The 18,384-nt window shown below is 41.0% G+C and overlaps 1 protein-coding gene across 4 annotated transcripts in view; it reads right to left on the bottom strand.

The window, feature by feature from the left end:
• Positions 1–18,384, bottom strand: part of Htr7 (5-hydroxytryptamine receptor 7) — a 113,180-nt gene that overhangs the window by 75,777 nt on the left and 19,019 nt on the right. For 2 of the 4 annotated variants that reach the window (XM_027406349.2, XM_027406352.2), the window contains exon 1: positions 12,449–13,017. The exons of 1 other annotated variant lie outside the window; for it this stretch is intronic. In XM_027406349.2, coding sequence (XP_027262150.1) covers positions 12,449–12,996 — 548 coding nt within the window. In that variant the 5' untranslated portion in view covers positions 12,997–13,017. Of the gene's footprint in view, positions 1–12,448; positions 13,018–17,104; positions 18,264–18,384 lie in introns of those variants that run through there. One more of the 4 variants, XR_003483502.2, reaches the window with a different exon arrangement.

The raw sequence follows: 18,384 nt of genomic DNA, 5'->3' as shown, positions 1-18,384 counted from the left end.
AACGTCAGATTCTCAATAAATATACTTGCAAGGATGCTAGGAAGATTCAGTGAGATATAATTGGTTACTGTTATATTTCTATAAATTTACATAATGTAGGAAACACTCATCAAATGATAGACAATATGTGAACTATTTACAAATGGGAATAACACATCTACACTGAGGTTCAAGGAATCTGGGAACATTTGTAGGAAGCACAAGTTGGGAGGAAATTGGTAGTTAGATTTAGTGGTTCATATTGAGTTGAACCATGTAATAGCGCAGTAGTAATTGCTAATCAGTAAGAAGTTTAGGATTCCCTGAGTTCTTAACCTGGAAGCCACGAAACCCTTCCTTCATATGCCTCCTCCTTCTGAAGCATAATCCTTGACCAAAGTGGCCAGGCATCTCGTCACCAGGTGCTTATTCTAGGCAACAAGAAGGGAGAAAGGACAAAATAAAAAGGGCTCATGCTGTCTTGAGGGATACTATGACAAAGCCAAAACATTAATAGTTCTATTAACATCTCTTGAACAAAAATAGGGTAACATGACCATACCTGACTGCAAGAGAAGCTAGGAAATAGTCTTCACTATAGGAAACCTTAACCTGAGTGTGGGGGAGGGGGCTCAGATAATATTTCTATAATTGAAAAGGAAGGACAGGATAAAGACTGGGGGGAACAACTGCAGAATCAGCAACAAGGGGCAAAGTCATACTGGCTTGAGGTTTTTCCTTGACATCCCTTCTCTTGGAAATTCTTCCTGCTCTTCTCTCTGAACTCACTCATATGCTACATTGTAGCCTCCATTCATGGGTGCTTTTCCTTTGCCTGGGATACTTCCTGTGCCTGGGATACTTCCTGGTACTTTCATCAACAACCTAATTTTACATTTCTATCGTGCTCTAAGACAAGATTTATCCCCACTATTAGCCCATATTATCGCAACTTCTATTATATTTTACAAATATACTTTTCCTGTTATTTTCTGAAAATATTATTTCTATGTTTTATATTTATTTATAAATTATAAAGTTATAAAACATATAAATATAAACATTTATATTTATACAAAACACATTATATATGTATATACAACACATAAACATATATTTCTTGAATTGGTTTGAACATGGGTCCATCTCTATAAATTGTATATCCTTAGACAAGCCACCTGTGCCCTCCAAACCTTTGGTTCCTCTAACAGAACATAGAGATAAGAACAATCACTTTATAATGCTGCAGGGAGGATGAGAAAAAATTTGATATGTGGAATTGGTCTATGAACAAAAAAAGCAACCCTGTTAACATAAGAAGAAAATTCAAGTTGCTTGTGGGAAGTGTTACCTCCCAAAAGAACAAGGGATTCTGTTTCTTCTTTCCTTAGCAAAGCTAGAAGATCCTTAAAATGTATGTACAAGCTGCAAATTAATATAGAGCTGAGAAAGAATGACTTCCTTCGAAGAGAAAGATGATCTGGAAAGGCCAGAATGCCCCTGCATTGCTGATCACAGCAGAACTAATGCCAACAGCCAAACTCAGATCATCGAAGGCAATGAGTCATAGAACCTGGCAGCAAAGCAAGACTTCAGCCAGACACCAGTCAGAACTAAACACTGTGGCTCTTGGAAAAGCACCAGATGACTTCCTGTAACTGTGAACAACCCAAAGATGACCCCTGCCCCCACATAGGGAGCTAAACAGCAGGGACTAAACAATAACAACTGCATCTGCTCAGTTAATCATACATCTCAAAGAGAACCAAATGCACTTCACAAGTTGTCATCAAATAAATAGCCTTGTTTTTTTTGCTACAAAGTGACATGTTTGTGCTAGGAAATGCCTAAAATGTATGTGGATGCTTAACAATAATTTTAAACTACAATTACAACTACAGTCCAGAAAGCAAGCATTGCAATGCCCCAGGAGCGTGTCACTTGGATCGACATCTCTTTCCCACCCAGAAATGATAATTATTCTTGTCCTCTTCAGCTACGTTCACTCCTTATTTAAGTCACCAGTAATACACATCTACACAATGTTGTCTATTTATTACTTTTCTTATGCATGGAGTCACATATATTTGTTTTTCTGTACTTTGTTCCTTCTGGTCAACATTTTGTATGTGACCCTACAATATTCATTGTTAAAATGATATGACATCTAAAATTATATTTAATCAGTGCTGTGTTTTAGTAAGATCTCTGAGTAGATCTGATTCATAGTCAAGTTATTCAACTATCTATATATATCACAATTTATTTACTCATTTTATCATTGACACATATGTCTCAAATTCTCAAGAGTTTTAAATTGGTGAGTACTCTAAACACTTTTATAGAATGCTTTTAATAGACAAGAATTTCTCTTATATATACTTGTAGTAAAGTAACAAAGGCATAATATGTGTGTGTGTGTATGCGTGTCCTCAGTAACACATGACAACAGTAAAACATGTTAAATGGTTCATCAGTTTGTAGTCCCACTGCTAACATATGATAGTTCTCTTCATTCCTCGTTCTTGCCAACATTTACTATTTTTTCAGACATTTAATTTATTGCTCATCTGGAGGGTGGGACAATTTTAAGCTTTCTAACAAGAGCAAAGTTAACTACTGTGCATCATGGTAGTACGCGCCTATAATCTCAGCACTTGGGAGGCTGAGGTATGTAAATTGCCAGTTCAATGGCAGACTAGACTGCATTATAAGATCCTATCTCAAAAACAAGTAGAACAAAGAATAAACATCGACCATTAATTAGCAGAATTTCAAATATGAACTTGGCTTTACAAATACAGTCAGGTATTTCTTAGCAGCAGAGTCTGGAGATGTACTCCAAGAAGTTCATTTCCAGTCAGTTTCATCATTATGGAAACACATTATTTGCCCAAATCAAAATGCCATGTGGTGGTTTCAAAGAAAATGGACCCAGAGGGAGTGGCACTAGTAGGGGGTGTGGCCTTGTTGGAGTAGGTGTGGCCTTGTTGGAGGAAGTGTATCACTGTGGAGGCGGGCTTTGAGGTCTCACATATGTTCAAGATACTTCCCAGTGACTCAGACCACTTCCTGTTGCCTGCTCAGGATGTAGGACTCTCAGCTCCTGCTCTGGCACATGAATGCCTACACACAGTCATGTCCCACCTGATAATAATGGACTGAACCTCTGAAAACGTAAGCAAGCCACCACAATTAAATGTTTTCCTTTCATGGTGTCTCTTCAAAGCAATACAAACCCTAACTAAGACAGAAGTTAGTACCAGGGACAGGGGTATTGCAGTGATAGGCCTGACCATGTTTTTGTTTGGAGGAATTGGACTTTGGTGCTTTGGGTTAGGAAAGCAGTGGCCTGCTTAGTGGGTATTACTAGTAGGAGCATAGAAGACAATGGTGCTGATATTAATTCAAACTGCCAAGGGCTGGCTCAAGATGTTTCAGAGAAGAATTTTATTTTGTTGCCTTGGAATCATTCTTGTGATATTTTGATGAAAAATGTGGTTGGTTTTTGCTCTTATCCAAAAAGTTTGTCTGAAGCTAAAGTAAAGAGTTTTGGACTAATTCCCTTGGCAGAAGAAATATCCAAGGAGCCTAGTATAGCCTCTGTTTTTGTGGTTGCTGGTGTTAACTACAATAAAGATATATAACGAAAAGGAGAAAACTGAGCAAGGAAAATATTTGAGGAGAAAGAAGCACCAGGAGTGGAATGGAGCTAAATTGTATATTCAGGGAGATAAACAGATTAAGAAATAAAATAAAAGGAGTGGTGACCTCAGGGTAAGATCCCACCTAGCTAAGTTTCCAACTTGTGAAAAGGAATTAAAGAAAAGCTAGAGCCAGGTGTAGTGGTATACTCCTTTAATCCCAGTCCTTGGAAGGCAGAGGCTGGTGAATCTCTGAGTCTGAGGCCAGCCTGGTCTACAGAGCAAATTTCAGGACAGTCAAGCTTAGGCACTGAAAGACAGAAAGCCAGCAAAGCTGGACTGAATGCATTATAATATGGCTACAGGCCTTAGGATGCCAGGGAATGAAATGTGGCGGTTTGAAAGAAAATGGCCCCCAAAGGTGTGCCCTTGTTGGAGGAAGTGTGTCACTGTGGAGGTGGGCTTTGATCTCTCAAATATGCTCAAGATACCACCCAGTGAACATAGCACTTCCTATTACCTGTATATCAAGATGTAGTAAGCACCGTGTCTCCTACACACTGTCATGTCTCACCATGATGATAATGGACTAAACCTCTGAAAATGTAAACTGCCCCAAATAAATGTTTTTCCTTTATAAGAGCTGCCATGGTCATGGTTTCTCTTCATAGCAATAGAAACCCTAACTAAGACAGGCTATAACATTACTAGGTGATATAATTTTATGAGACTAAAATTGCATATGTAGTCCATCACTGTTGAAATGCTGTGATTGGGGGCTGGAGAGATGGCTAAGGATTAAGGGCATTGGTTGCTCTTCCAGAAAGCCTGGGTTCAATTCCAAGCACCCACATGGCAGCTCACAATGTCTGTAACTCCACTCTTGGGTGATCCAACACTTATATATGGTGTACAGTACACATGTACGCAAAATGTTACGAAAAATATGAGTGAATATTATTTAATGGTTTTTTTTCTTGAAGTATGGTTGATACAGGAAAGCATTTGGTATCATGGGAAAAAAACAAAATCAATAAAAACAGAATGTAGAGAGCAAAACATAATATTCTACAAGATGTGGAAGAGCAAGACAGGGACAAATCAAGGTCCTTGTCCATATGCCAAACGGGTTTTAATTCCACCCCAAATGAAAGGAAAAGCTAATGATGGGCTTTAAACAAGAAATTTACATGATGCTGTTTCTATATTTGTATGTTTAAACTATTTCAGGCACACATTCATTTCTTGCTGTAATGAGGTTTTCAGATGTTTCAGACCCATGTTTCCACTTAAAGCAACTATAAAAAGCTTGATACAACACAAAGTGCATGCATACCTTCTGGTAGGCCTCACAGAGCTGTTTAAGCAGTAGGACTTCAGGACTAAAAGCACTACAGAAGACAGGAAGGTAGGCTAAAATACCACTGAGTCATTAGCCAAAAGTGGGTCAGACCTAAAGGGCTGAGGATCCAGTGAAGAGCCTAAACACAGAACTGCTTTTAAGAGTTAAAAACACCAGAAGAGCTTTTGACAATCTTTTGGGACCAGACAGACAAAAATTAGAGACTCAAGAGGCCAAGAACCCAGTGAGAAGGGAGGACAAGAAAACCAAGTAAGCACTAATCTGGCATTCCACTCAAGACATTTGCTGAATTCTGGAACAGAGGAGAGCAGGAGGCTAAGAAGCACAAAGATCCCATACCAAAAGTTTTCAGTGGGAGTTTTGACAGTCTCACAGTTCTCAAGACACTAAAATATAAGTCAGAGGGAGAAGTCACTGAGCTGAAATCCTAAGAAAGCTACATCCTAGAAAGGGGTATCTGCCAGTGGCAGTATTTCATCAGTGGAACAAGACTTAGGGGGATGGCTTGTGATGGTTCACCTTCATTTCAATTTGATTGGATTTAATATCACCATGGAAACATTTTCTGGTTGTGTCAAGAAGGTGTTTCACAAAAAGTTTAACTGAAAAGGAAAGATCCCCTGTATGGAGTCATCACCATCTCATGGGCTAGGATGCTGGATTTAAAAAAAAAAATGGAGCAGGTAAGCTAAGCACCAGCATCCATCTCCCTGTGTTTCTTGACTGAGATGTGACCAGCTGTATTATGATACTGCGAGAATGGTTTCACACTACAGTAAACTATATCCCCTCAAACTCAACCCATTCTCAGGGCTTGGGAAATGGCTCAGCCAGAAAAGTGTTTGCTAAAAAAGTGCAAGGGGCTGAGTTTGGACCCCTAGCACCCAGGTTCAGAAAGGCCAGGTGTGGCAGGTGTATCTGTTATCCCAGTGCTCAGGAAGCAAAAACCAGGAATCCCTCAGGCTGGCCAGCCAGCCTAGCCAGTTGGTGAGCTCTAAGTATAATGGGAGACCTTGTCTCAAAATAAAACACTTCTCCTTTAAAGTGATTTTCTTCAGGTATTTGGCCACAGCAACAAGAAATATACCTAATAAAGAAAGTTAGTAGCAGGAGCTCAATTGTGATAAATCCGACATTATAGATCCTAGGCACTGAGAACCAATCAGCAGGTGAGAATGGAAGAAGGGTCTGGATCTTCAAGCTAAAGAAGCCCTAGCTGTAAACAGAGCTCAGTGGACCACTTCAGTAAGAGTCTGGAAGACCAGAATGCCAAGAGAACTGTGGAAAGCGGATGCCTGGGTTCATGAGGCTTCAGAGTAAGGCAAGAATTCTATCAGGACTTAGGCTAGAGGCCATTTGTGTTGTACTCTTGCAAAGAACCATTCTGCCTGTCCTGAGGATTGGAATGAGGATGACTTTTGAAATAATTGACTAATTGTTTGATAGAGGAAATTTCAAGGCAAGATACCCAACAGACTGAGACATGGCTATGGTTACTGCTCTTAACCAGGTCTACAGTGAGAGGACACCCAAAGCAGGACAATACAAAAAAATGCAACTTGGTGAGGGAAAGGAGCGTGAGAGAGCTTAAAGCTGTGAGGAAGAAGGGTGCGGAGAAATAATCTGCAATTGTTGAAGTTGTTAGCGTCATAAAGGGAAAGCTCTCACCCTGCATCACGATAATAGAAAGACCCCATCCATTGAAGGCTCCAGATTATAATGATGCAAATACATTTGAAAAGTCAGAGACTGGACAGAGAATGCTAGCGAAAGGATTCTCAGTTCCAAATGGCCATCTAGGGAAGTGCTTTCCCAGGTCAGCCTCAAAGGTGTGCAGGGGCTGCTGCAGTTATGGTTCAAGAGTCCCAGGCTGTATCTCAAGAGGCACTGTCTTATGCATGGTATTGATTCTTCAGGCATGAAAAGATATAAGAGGGAATAGAGTCACGTGGGCTTTCACTCAGGTTCCAGAAAGCAACTGAGGCCAGGCAGTGTGTAGCAAAGTTGGATTCCCTCCAAGAAAACCTAGGAGAGCATTTCCTAAAGCTGGGACGGTGAAGCTTAAGTTGAAATGGAGACTCCAGTATTTTAAGAGATGCCAGGAACATGGGACATCCACCAAGGAAAGCTAAAATCACAGGGGGTAACTGATGCCTTCTCCCCTGAGCAATAGTAGAATCTGTATGTGCTATCTGCAGCCTAATTGGAGAAGCAGAACTGCCTAAGGCTGTTGGAGCTCAGGTGATTTCGTCGTGAGTCCCAAATGGCAGATATGGAGTTAAAGGGTTTGGGGTTTACCCTGAATGGTTTTGGTTTTACCCTGGTCTGGCCATTCTTTACTAGCATCCCAGTCCACCCTTTCGGCATGCAAATGTTTCTTCTATTCCATTATATACTGAAGCCAAAGACAGTGTTTGTTGTTGACGCTAATGCTGCTGCTGCTGCTGCTGTTTATGGGCAATCATAGTTAAGACATTCCTTTGAGCTTCAGAATAGACTTTGGACTTCTGAACAGTGAAGTCTATGAAGACATTTAGAGATGAATTAAATGTATTTTTGCATTAAGATGAAAATTAGACTTCAGGAGCCAGGAGTAGAATGGTATGATTTAAGTGATATATTTGGATGATAAATTAAAAAGAGGTACTTTGTGGTTATCTTCACTATCAACTTGATTGAATTTAGCATCACCTCTGGACATGTCTGGAAGAATGATTCCAGCAAGTTTTAAGTGAAAAGGGAAGACCTGCCATCAATGTGGGCAACACTATATCATGAGCTAGTATCCTAGACTGAATTACAAGGAGAAAGTCATAAGATCAATATCCATCTTTCTTTACTTCCTGACTGTGAAAACAATGTGAACTGTTGTTTTATGTCCAGCCACCATAACTTCCCCTCAAACTATAAGCCAAAACAAACTTATTCTACCTCAAGTTCCTTATCAAATATTTTATCACAGTAATAAGAAAAATAACATATAGATCATATCGTAATTGAATTAACATAATGAACCCCGTGATTTGTCTGCTTTGCATCTATTTGAATGCCATGTTCCCTGTAGTTTCAGGCAGGTGAAAGCTTAGTTCCCAGCTGATGGCACTGTTTGGGGAGGCTTAGGAGGAGTGGCTTTGCTGGAGGAAGTTTGTCACTGGAGGTGGGCTTTGAGAATTTAAGGACTCTCATCATTTCAGGTTTGCTGTCTCTGCTTCCTGTTTGTGGTTCAGGATATGAGATCTCAACATTCAGAGCAGCTTTATATGTAATAGCACAAACCAGAAATTTAAATTATATATATATATATATATATATATATATATATATGTATGTGTGTGTGTGTGTGTGTGTGTGTGTGTACATATATATATCAAATTATTGCATTGTTGTACAATGAGATGCAACTCATAAATAAAAATAAATGGATCACTAGTCAAGAAAAACTATGTCATGATGCTAAAAGTCAGGACAGTGGCTTCCTCATGAACATTGCAAAACAACTTACTCTTCATTCATTCTCTCTTGAGTACCTAATAGAGGTTATATTGTACTTTCTGAAGAATGAGGGAAGACAAAGGCCTCTGTGAGGTTGATACTGATATATATATATATATGTGTGTGTGTGTGTGTGTGTGTGTGTGTGTGTGTGTGTGTGTGTGTGTGTGTAGGACTATAAAGATAAGCTCTGTTATTTACTAGGCTCTGTACCTAGAATGTACACTGTTCTATATGTATTTCAAAATGTAAATTTCATAACACATTTCAGGTATATGGAAAGCTATACAAATCATAATAATATTGTATCTACATCTAAGACATTTAAAAAAATTCTTGATATACTTAACATGTGCTAATTCCTAATGGAACCCACCTGAGATCATCTCTCCCCTGAACTGGATGTCCATCAAGCCTCTGCACCAGTTCATACTTCTATTTCTTATATAAGTTCCAAAGACAACAAATAAGGTTTATTCTGAGTGTTTTAAAACTCTATATATTAGGCAACTTGAAGCTGGGTGTGGTGGCACAGATCTAGAATCCAAGCACTTGGGAAACAGAAACAGGGATCAAGAGTTCAAGGCCACTCTTGGGTCCCACAGCAAGTCTGAGGCCACCCTTGACTACATAACTTTATGAAGGGAACTAGCTAAGAAAGGCACAAGGGGCCTTGTAAGATGATGAAACTGTACCTTTCCTGTGTTGCTGATCACATGCATTGGACTAGACATTTAAGATCTATGCATTATCCTATTATCATTTCATAGCTGTAATCCAACAATTGGAAAACCAAGGCAGGAGAATTATGAGTTCAAGACCAGCCTGAGCTACATAGTAAGATTTTGTTTCAAAAGGAAAAAAATGTGTATTTAATATACTTAACTTTATCTTAACTACAATTTTTTTCAAAGATTAGAATGTTCCTTCCCTGGAGTCTCTCTCACTCTCAGGAGTTCTTTAGCACTTTTCATTAATAAATCTATGTTCACTCTCCTAATAATAATAATAATAATAATAATAATAATAACAATAATAACAGTATAGATCATTCTAGATTTTTCTGAGGAAATGGATGGGGTACGAAATGAAACTAGAAGACAAGTTTAAACATGGCAGTAGACCTGGTAATATCGAAATCACATACTGAACAGTGAAGAAGGAACTACAGTTGTGGAAACAGTTCTTTGAGCTTAACCACGAAGCAATATAAAAACTAGAGAAAGAAATAAGTCCAAAAATAAGGAATTCTTGAAGACAGAAGGCTGAAGTTGACCTAGTAGAGAAGAAAAGGCAAAGATAGACCAAAGTATAAGCATTAATAAAAAGCCAACTCTTTGAGAAGGGATGAGATGCAATGAGAGTTTTCTAATCTAACAGATGCTACTTCTTTTATTTTTCTTTTAATGAATATGATTCATTCTCGGAAAGAGGTTCAGGATGGGAATTTTGAGGCCTATGGAAAATGATGTGGTTTTGCATTAGAAACAACTAGGCAAGTAGTCCAGCATGGAGGAAATGGTGAAGAAAAATTTCATGTTTCACTTTGGTCAGGTTATGTGTACAACAGATAACCAAATTTGTACAATAGCATAGTGTGGGCTAAGAAGAATAGTGTTGCTCGCTCTTGGTTGCTCAGTACAAGGTACAATGTCACCGATTTTACTTACTTGGGGAATGAATGAAGAATAAATTGTTTTGATGGTATATTTTGTGTCGTCTGCCATGTTCCACAACAGAGCTGAAGAAAGTACTTTTTTTCTGAAATAATTTACCTCAGTTACAAATACATTTTTAATTCTTCCAACTTCTAGCTTTGGAAGTTCTTGAGAGAAAAAACATCAGTATTTCTGTCAATGTCATCAATTCTCCATTTTATCTAAAAAATAATATGTAGATCTAAAATTCTGTTTAGATGGGAATTCACCAATGGGTCAATTCTTGCAGGAACAAAAGATAAAACATATGCCTATATTATTGCCATAACTTGTAACAATCACAAGGGTATAGTTAATGGAAAGTTGAGATCTTGCCAGGAAGAATTAGCCTGTACACTGTGCTCAGGACATCCTGCTGGTAGTAGATTGTATGTGCACACAGAGAAAGGATGCCTTTACCCCAAGTGTAGGAATCACAGGGTGAGCTCAGCAGAACCTGAATGTGCCTACAGCAACAGAAGCTGGCTCACAAGTTAGTGCAATGTGCTGTTTATCATTTTCCAATTACAAGATGAAGAAAGGGCTATAAAGACATCACTTGCATCATAAATTGATATTTGTTTTATTACACTATAGTCCATTTACAAGGACTCCAGTCATGGAAGAACTGTTTTTGGTTGGCTGAGCAGTCAGTGTCTGTGCGTGTATAACTCCTGGATATCCTTATTATGTATATGGAATGCACTCTCCGAGTTCCTGTTGTCACAGCCAGACTGTAAATGCATATGTTTTTGTCATTTTTAACTACAGTAATTCAGAACTTCAGCTGCCAAGTTTGGTGCCAATATTCTCACATAGGCAGTTCATGCTCCAGTCTTAAAATAATCCCGTGTTTGCTGTCAGAAGCTCCTGTCATGACATAAAATGGCAGGATCATTTTACAAAAAAAAAAAAAAAAAAAAAAAAAAAAAAAAAAAATCTGAGTCACTACCTAAATACAACTACAATATGTTTCTTTTTCTTGACAAACATTTCCTTTCCTATTGCTCCCTTTATTTAGTAATTATAAACTCTGGTCAAGCAGCAAAATAGAAGAACATTTCAAACACAACAAACCATGCATAGCAAGGTTTTCAAGGAGGAAATGGGGAGGAAACTCAGCTACATGCCACTGCATCCTCTGAGGCACTGTCATTTTAAATGCAGAGGCATCAATTATTCTCCCCATGCTGAAAGATCTACACATTTAAAGGTTCTACGGGTCCACTAAGAAAATAAGCAACTGTTTCTCTGTATCATTAAACACAACAGGGTACAGTCCTGTGCTGGGTTGAAGTCACCAGCAGAATTCAAGTGTGGGTATTTGTGGTTTAATATTTTCTATTACAAATGAAACAGAATTGTTCTGTAGCCAAAGAGTATTGAACCCATACTTCAAGTTGTCATTTGCATATGTGTAAGGCCAAAAAGCAGCTTCATCCCAACATCCTTATATTCTTAGAATCTGAAGAAACTCCAAGGATTCCAAGGATTCTCCTACTCTACACCCCCCAAAGCAGCATTGTTATTTTGTTTTTTTTGTTTTTTTTTTTCTTTTCCCAGCATCCCCGATAGATGGACAACCTCTGCTTCAATGCTCCACTGGGGAGTTCTCGAGATTATATTCCTAGATTCCCAAGGAATATGACGAAAGACTAGAACCAACCTTTAAGACAGGAGTCAGGCTCCAGTCGGTAAGCTTGCAGGAAACCGACAGCATGGCCAAACACTGAAACCAGACTTTCACGAGAACAAAATTCAGAATTAGCATTGGTAAGAGTGCAGCGTTTAAGAACCCAATGCAAAGGCCATTCAGAGGCCTTTCTTCATCCTCCAGGGTCTGGGAATCATCGTGCCTTTTCCCTCCTGACTTATTTCTTAAAGAAAGAAATAGTTTTATGGGTTACAGCAATGGTTTGTCAAGCTAGAGAGCTTTCAAACCCATTTCAAAAAAAAAAAAAAAAAAAAAAAAAAAAAAAAAAAAAAACTGCAAAGGGACCCCCCTGGTGGAATTGCTAGTGCTTTTAAAAACTCTGGTCTTAAACTCGTCACCACACTAAACCAGAAACATTTCAAGGTTTCTTTTAAAGGTGTGCTTAGCCTGTGCTTGAAGTTGTCTGGTTGGTGTAGGGGAATGGGTGTGGGGTTGTATTTTAAGCTCAGCCCTTTATCCCGAGGGGAAGTCTGGCTTGATCCTCCCAGGAAAGACTGGCGCGGGCTCAGCGCCCGGCACATCCCCAGCGCAGCCTGGGACGGGGCCGCCTGGCCCTTACCTGTCGATGCTGATCACGCACAGGGTCATGATCGAGGCCGTGCAGCACATGACGTCCATGGCGATGAAAACGTTGCAGAAGAAGTGGCCAAAGATCCACTTGCCCCCGATGAGGTCTGTGACGCTAACGAAAGGCATGACCGCCACAGCCACCGAGAGGTCAGCCAGCGCCAGGGACACAATCAAGTAGTTGGAGGGCTGGCGGAGCTTCTTGACGAAGCACACCGAGATCACCACCAGGCAGTTGCCTGCGATCGTCAGCAGCGTGATGAGCGTCAGGATGGAGCCGATCACAACTTTCTCGACTCTGCCGTAGTTGATCTGCTCCCCGCAGCCGGAGACATTGTCCGGGGGCGCGTCCCAGGTGGGCGCGGGGCTGGCGGTCACCTCCCGGACGCCGCTCAGCAGGTGCGGCATCCAGGAGCTCACCACCGGGTGGGCGCCACCGTCGGGGCTCAGATCCTGCAGCCCGCGCCCCACCTCCGGCAGGATGAGCGAGCGGAGGTGGCCGTAGAGGTCGGGACGGCCGCTGCTGTTAACGTCCATCATCGTGCCAAGCGCCGCTGCCCATGGAGCCGGCGCCCCAGCCAAGCGCTCCGGCTGCGGGCCCCGGGGCTGGATTCACCTTGCCCGCTCGGCTCCGCGCGGCCCAGCCATGGGGGCCGGCTCTGGCCACTGGGGGGCGCCCGGCTCGGCCTCGCGACCCCGCACGTCCCAGGGTCCCCCAGCCGCTGCGGGTGACGCGTGGGCGAGGACTCCCCGCGGGAGGCGCCAGCGGTCCCCGACGGGCGCGCGGCGCGCAGGGTGATCCCGGGCCGGGCCAGCGCACAAGCCCCGCAGCGGCGCGCGCGGGGAGAGCGCCCGGCGACCGCGGCCGAAGTTGCGGAGTGCGCCCCGCCCCTCGCGCCCGCCGCCGCCGCTCCCCTGCGGCAGCCGCGCCGCGTCCCAGCCCCGCCCCGCTGCCAGCCGCGCCGGCGCTCGGGCGCCCCCCCGCGCCACCACACAGCCCAGCAGCCCCCCCCCCCCGCGACACCCCACCCCAGTACTGTAGCAAATGACAATCCGGTGGAGGGGGGGGGGTCGGTGCATGAACCGGTGGAGAACCTTGTTGGAGATTTCTTTTTAAACCCGTTAATAAAAATTAATAAAGAAAGAAAGAATTTGGAAGGGGAGAAAAACCTTTTGAGCACCACACCAAGCAACAAATAGATATATTCTGTTTCCCATTTTGACCACTTATGAGAGAAAGCGAAGATGGAGAAGAAGCAGCCAGATGGGGTGGGTGTAGGAGCTCTGATGAAAAGGAAGACAGAAAAAAAGGGAGGGGGAGGGATGCCCGAGGCCGGGGCAGCTAGGCTAGCACCGGGCACCGACTTCTGGGGGCTTCAACTCTGACTAACCTTCCTGAGGACTAGAGACAGGCCTCTCTGCTTGAAAAGAGACCCTGGCTGCCTTTCTATTAAGGTTTCCAAAACCACAATACTGAGGTGAGGCTTGAATTTCCCTTAACAACCAGAAAGTGTTGCACACACATGCAAAGAATGACCACCTATAATGTTCTGCAGAGGTAATCCAGGAGGTGTATGCTGATTTAATATCTATTGCCTAAAATCCCCTCTAGTATTCACATGCTGTCAGGGTGGCTGGTTTTTATTTTTTATGTGAGACTTTGCTTCATTGCATTTGTTTGAAAGTTTTATTGGAAGCCACGGTGATTTCTATAGTTTTAGGTTCCAAAAATATTCAAATATGTTTCCTTTTCCAGTTAGAGCCCAATGGTTTATGAAATAGGAAGAAGAAGGAAAAAAAAACCCTCAAATATATTGATCTGGATGCTGAATAATACTCTCGTTTTTCAAGGTAATGGGCCTATTTTGGCAGGTAAGGAAAGAGTTACTATTGCAATCCTCTGGTTAAGTAATTACTGTATTTCAAACTCAGGCTTGGCTAATTCCCCTGTACACTGGAAGAAATAAAAGAGAAAGATAGATGGCCTAAACAGGGGCCCAATGTTCGTGGCACCTTTGCTAGGATCTACAGTCCAGGACTGTCCTCTACTGAAAAAAGCAATGAAATAGAACTGAGGGGTGACATAAAATAATGCCTGGGCCACAAAACACAATTATCTCACATTAAAGAACATACAAAGAGCCGGACGTTGGTGGCGCATGCCTTTAATCCCAGCACTAGGGAGGCAGAGGCAGGGGGATCTCTGTGAGTTCGAGGCTAGCCTGGTCTCCAGAGCAAGTGCCAAGATAGGCTCCAAAGCTACAGAGAGAAACCCTGTCTCCAAAAACCAAAAAGAAAAAAGAAAAAGAACATGGAAAGAGGTGTTTCTCCAGCTTCACTTATTGCTGTATTTACTCTCAAACAAAAAAATAATAATTTATACCTGGAAGGCAACTCTGCAACCATCTGTTCACCCACGGACAGAGAATGAAACAGCGGCTGGTAAGTTTGTTTCTCTGGTGTTGTGTGACTGCTTTGAAATACCTCACTGTTCACTTCTGAGATTTAGACCTACCCTCCAGCTTGTGAAAACCCTTGAGGTGGTACATCGCACAAGACACTTTTGCTTATTTGAATTTTAACTCATTTCTACTTTTCATTTTCTCCCTTGTTTACCACCACCCCCAACTGATTCAACATATACATTCTGCCTTGGTGCTTTTAAATAATATTTCACAATGGTGAGTTATACAAATATTTGAAGGTTGGCAGGTTTTACATCAAAATTTGTAGTCAACGCATTTTCCAGCTACATACTTGCCTAGTTTAGTAATATTTGATAGTCACTACTGCTTCTTGCCTCTGTTTTGCTTTAGTCTATTCAAGTTTATATATATATATATATATAATATATATATATATATATATATATATATATCACAGACTAGCTAGCTTTATAGGGGTGGAGACCAGAGAATACAAAACAAAGGTCAACAGACTCAGTGCCCGGTGAGGCTCCAATCCCAGGTTCACAGACAGCTATTTTGCTTTGTCTTCATACTGTCCGGAGGATGAAATGGCCTGTTGGAGTCTCTTGCGTGAAGACACTAATCCCATTTATTAGTGTGACTGCCAGTGGGTTCCCCTTCTAGAGGATCCCCCCTAATGCCCCTACACTGGGCAGCAGGATTTCAACATATGAATTTAATAAGGAAAAATCTGTTTAGTCTTTTAAATTACATGACATATAGACACTCCAAGTAATCATGAAATACGATTTTCAAAATGATTTTCCTTTTCATTGTCAATATAGCACATGGCCCAAACTCCCCTTCTTATAGAAAAGTCACCTCTATTATATTATTCCTAGGGTTGGCTGGGTTTATTTCCTAGGATTTGCTAGATTTTTAATTTATAAGCTGTCACAACGCATAAACGTGGTTATTGAGAATCTTGGCTTCCACAGTATAACCTTGTTTGTGGTGACTTTAAGTTTCATCTATCATTGTATTTTCCTGAAATTCTGGCAGAACAATCTGGAATTCTTGCAATTTCCCTCCAGCCTTCATGAACAAAAATTGTATCCTAATGAAAATGCTAAAAATCTCATGTCTGCTTCTTACAAATGGAAATTAAAGGTATAGGTCCATGAAATAGTTACAAAATAGAGGCTCTCATCTGAATTTGCTGTCCCTCCTGTTGGTTTTCTGTCTAACATGTGTATCAAGGTGTTGCTTCCTTCATGTCTCCTCCTGCCTCCTCCCTCTATCACTTACATGGGAGATAAGTGAAATGTTGGTATCTAAATCAAATCATGTCTTCAGTTTTTATCCCTTTTATTTCTTTCATTAAGAGAAACTACAGCTTTAAAACATACCAATCTTCAACAAAGCTCATTGCCTATAAAATCATGCTCATGGAATCCTCAATGAGGGCCCCTGAGAATGCAGCTTTCTGAGGTTTTCAGCTGGCAGTCTCCTGCTCACAAAACTGCTCTGGGGGAGCTCTGCATCGTGAATTCTCACCTTTTCTCTGTGCCCTTCCTTCCTCTGGGTATTCCTCTGGCTCATCCAAGTGCACATCCTTCATCACAGCTATGCAGACCCACACATGGCTGTACACAGGACATAAGCTTCGGACGGTTTATTTTCCCAAAAATCAGAACATTCTGACAACCTATCACTCCTTATTTATGAAGCAAACATAGGATAAAGCTTGCTGTGCCAAAGGGCTCATGGAAACTCACCATTCAGTCAAGAATATCGCCTGCTGGGGTTCCAGTGATCTCCCAGACCTAAGGCATCAAACATCTTTGGTGCAAGGTTAGTCTTTCACTTCTCCAAATTTTTGGTCTTTCATTTTAATGCATCTTACCTAACTCAAATGAACTAATATTGTGGGTGTCCTTTGGCTGCAGAATTAGATGAGAAAAGATTAAATGGGTATAGTATATGTTGGGTACCTTTTATCTGAAATGGCTGAGACCCAAAAACGTACCATTTCTGATGTTTTTCTAGATTTTGTATTTCTATATGTATAGTAATGTATCCATTCCTGACACATCCTTTTAATCCTCCCTGGTGGTAAATGCCTTTAATCCCAGCTCTTGAGAGGCAGAGACAGGTGGTTCTCTGTGAGTTCTAGGCCAGCCTGATCTACAGAGTGAGTTCCAGGATAACCAGGACTATTTCACAGCAAAACCCTGCCTCAGAAAATTAATTAATTAATTAATTAATTAATAATAAAAACAATCCTCCCTATAGCCAGAAGCTTTTCTGTGTCCTGCCTGGTCCCTCAGCTGCTTATAAAATAATCATGCAGAGTCTTAATAATAGTTATAATTGTTTGACCAATGACTCGGGCTTATTACAAACTAGCTCTTACATTTAAATTAATCCATTTCTATTAATCTGCATGTCATTACATGGCTTGTGGCTTACCCGTGATGCTCTTACATATTTCTCCTCTGGCAGCTGCTGGTGTCTCTCTCAACTCTGCCTTCTTTCTCCCTGTATTTAGTTTGGCTTTTACACCTAACTACATTCTACCCTGCCATAAGCCAAAGCAGCTTTATTCATCAACCAACAAAAAAGCAACACATATTTGCAGCCCATAGAAGGACACCCCACATTATTTCTCCTTTTTTGTCTAATTAAAAAGGAAGATTTTTAACTTCACATTGTAAAATTGCATTGAACAAAATAGGTATCAAGCAAGAATTACAATTATGATATTTAGTCTGTTTGTATTCAGAATAAAGATACTCTATCCTATGTTTTTGAGTCTAAAGTTTTATATCTAACTTATCTTTTATCATAACTAAGGAAAGCTATAATTATAACTATCTAGTCTTCAACTCCATCAAAGACCCTAGAAAGATATAGTATTACCTAAGTAAACAGAAAGTGCACTGTAAACAACTTCCAAAAGCTCTAGAAATAACAGAAATCTGCCTGCCTGGATAGTAACCCAAAGTTTTTCTATAACATTGGGGCATCCATCTTCAGCCTACAGGCCTAAAGTGTCTGGTAGATTTCTCGGTGAAGCAGAAAATTTGAAGGACTGTCTCACTTATTTTGGCAAAATTCGTCAGTTGCTTTCTTCTGTGCCCTGTAGAATATCTGGCAGACTCTTTCATGAAGCAAGCACTCTGGAGGACCATCCTATCTTGTTTTGGCAAATTCAGCAGTCATTTTCCTGTGGGACCTGAGTGTCCAGTTTATGTAACATAGTGTCAAGCTTTCTAGTCAAGTGCAGTTTCTTGCTCAAATGGCTAGTCTTGCCACATTGAAAACAAACTGCATAAGGAGCTTCTCGACCATCATCTTCTTGGAGTAATTGGTGCTGCCAGGAGCAGACATGTCTCACTGTCAAAAAAAAGTCTAAGTTCTTAAAACATTTTAAATGCCATATCCTGTAGGTCTTTGAAGTGTTTGAAGATTACCTATCCATTTGAAATATATCTCTGCATATCTATAAAACATAACT

Source organism: Cricetulus griseus, chromosome 3 (genome assembly GCF_003668045.3).
Source record: "Cricetulus griseus strain 17A/GY chromosome 3, alternate assembly CriGri-PICRH-1.0, whole genome shotgun sequence".
In the NCBI taxonomy this organism is placed as follows: domain Eukaryota; kingdom Metazoa; phylum Chordata; class Mammalia; order Rodentia; family Cricetidae; genus Cricetulus; species Cricetulus griseus.
This window is presented reverse-complemented; position numbering and strand designations above follow the sequence as displayed.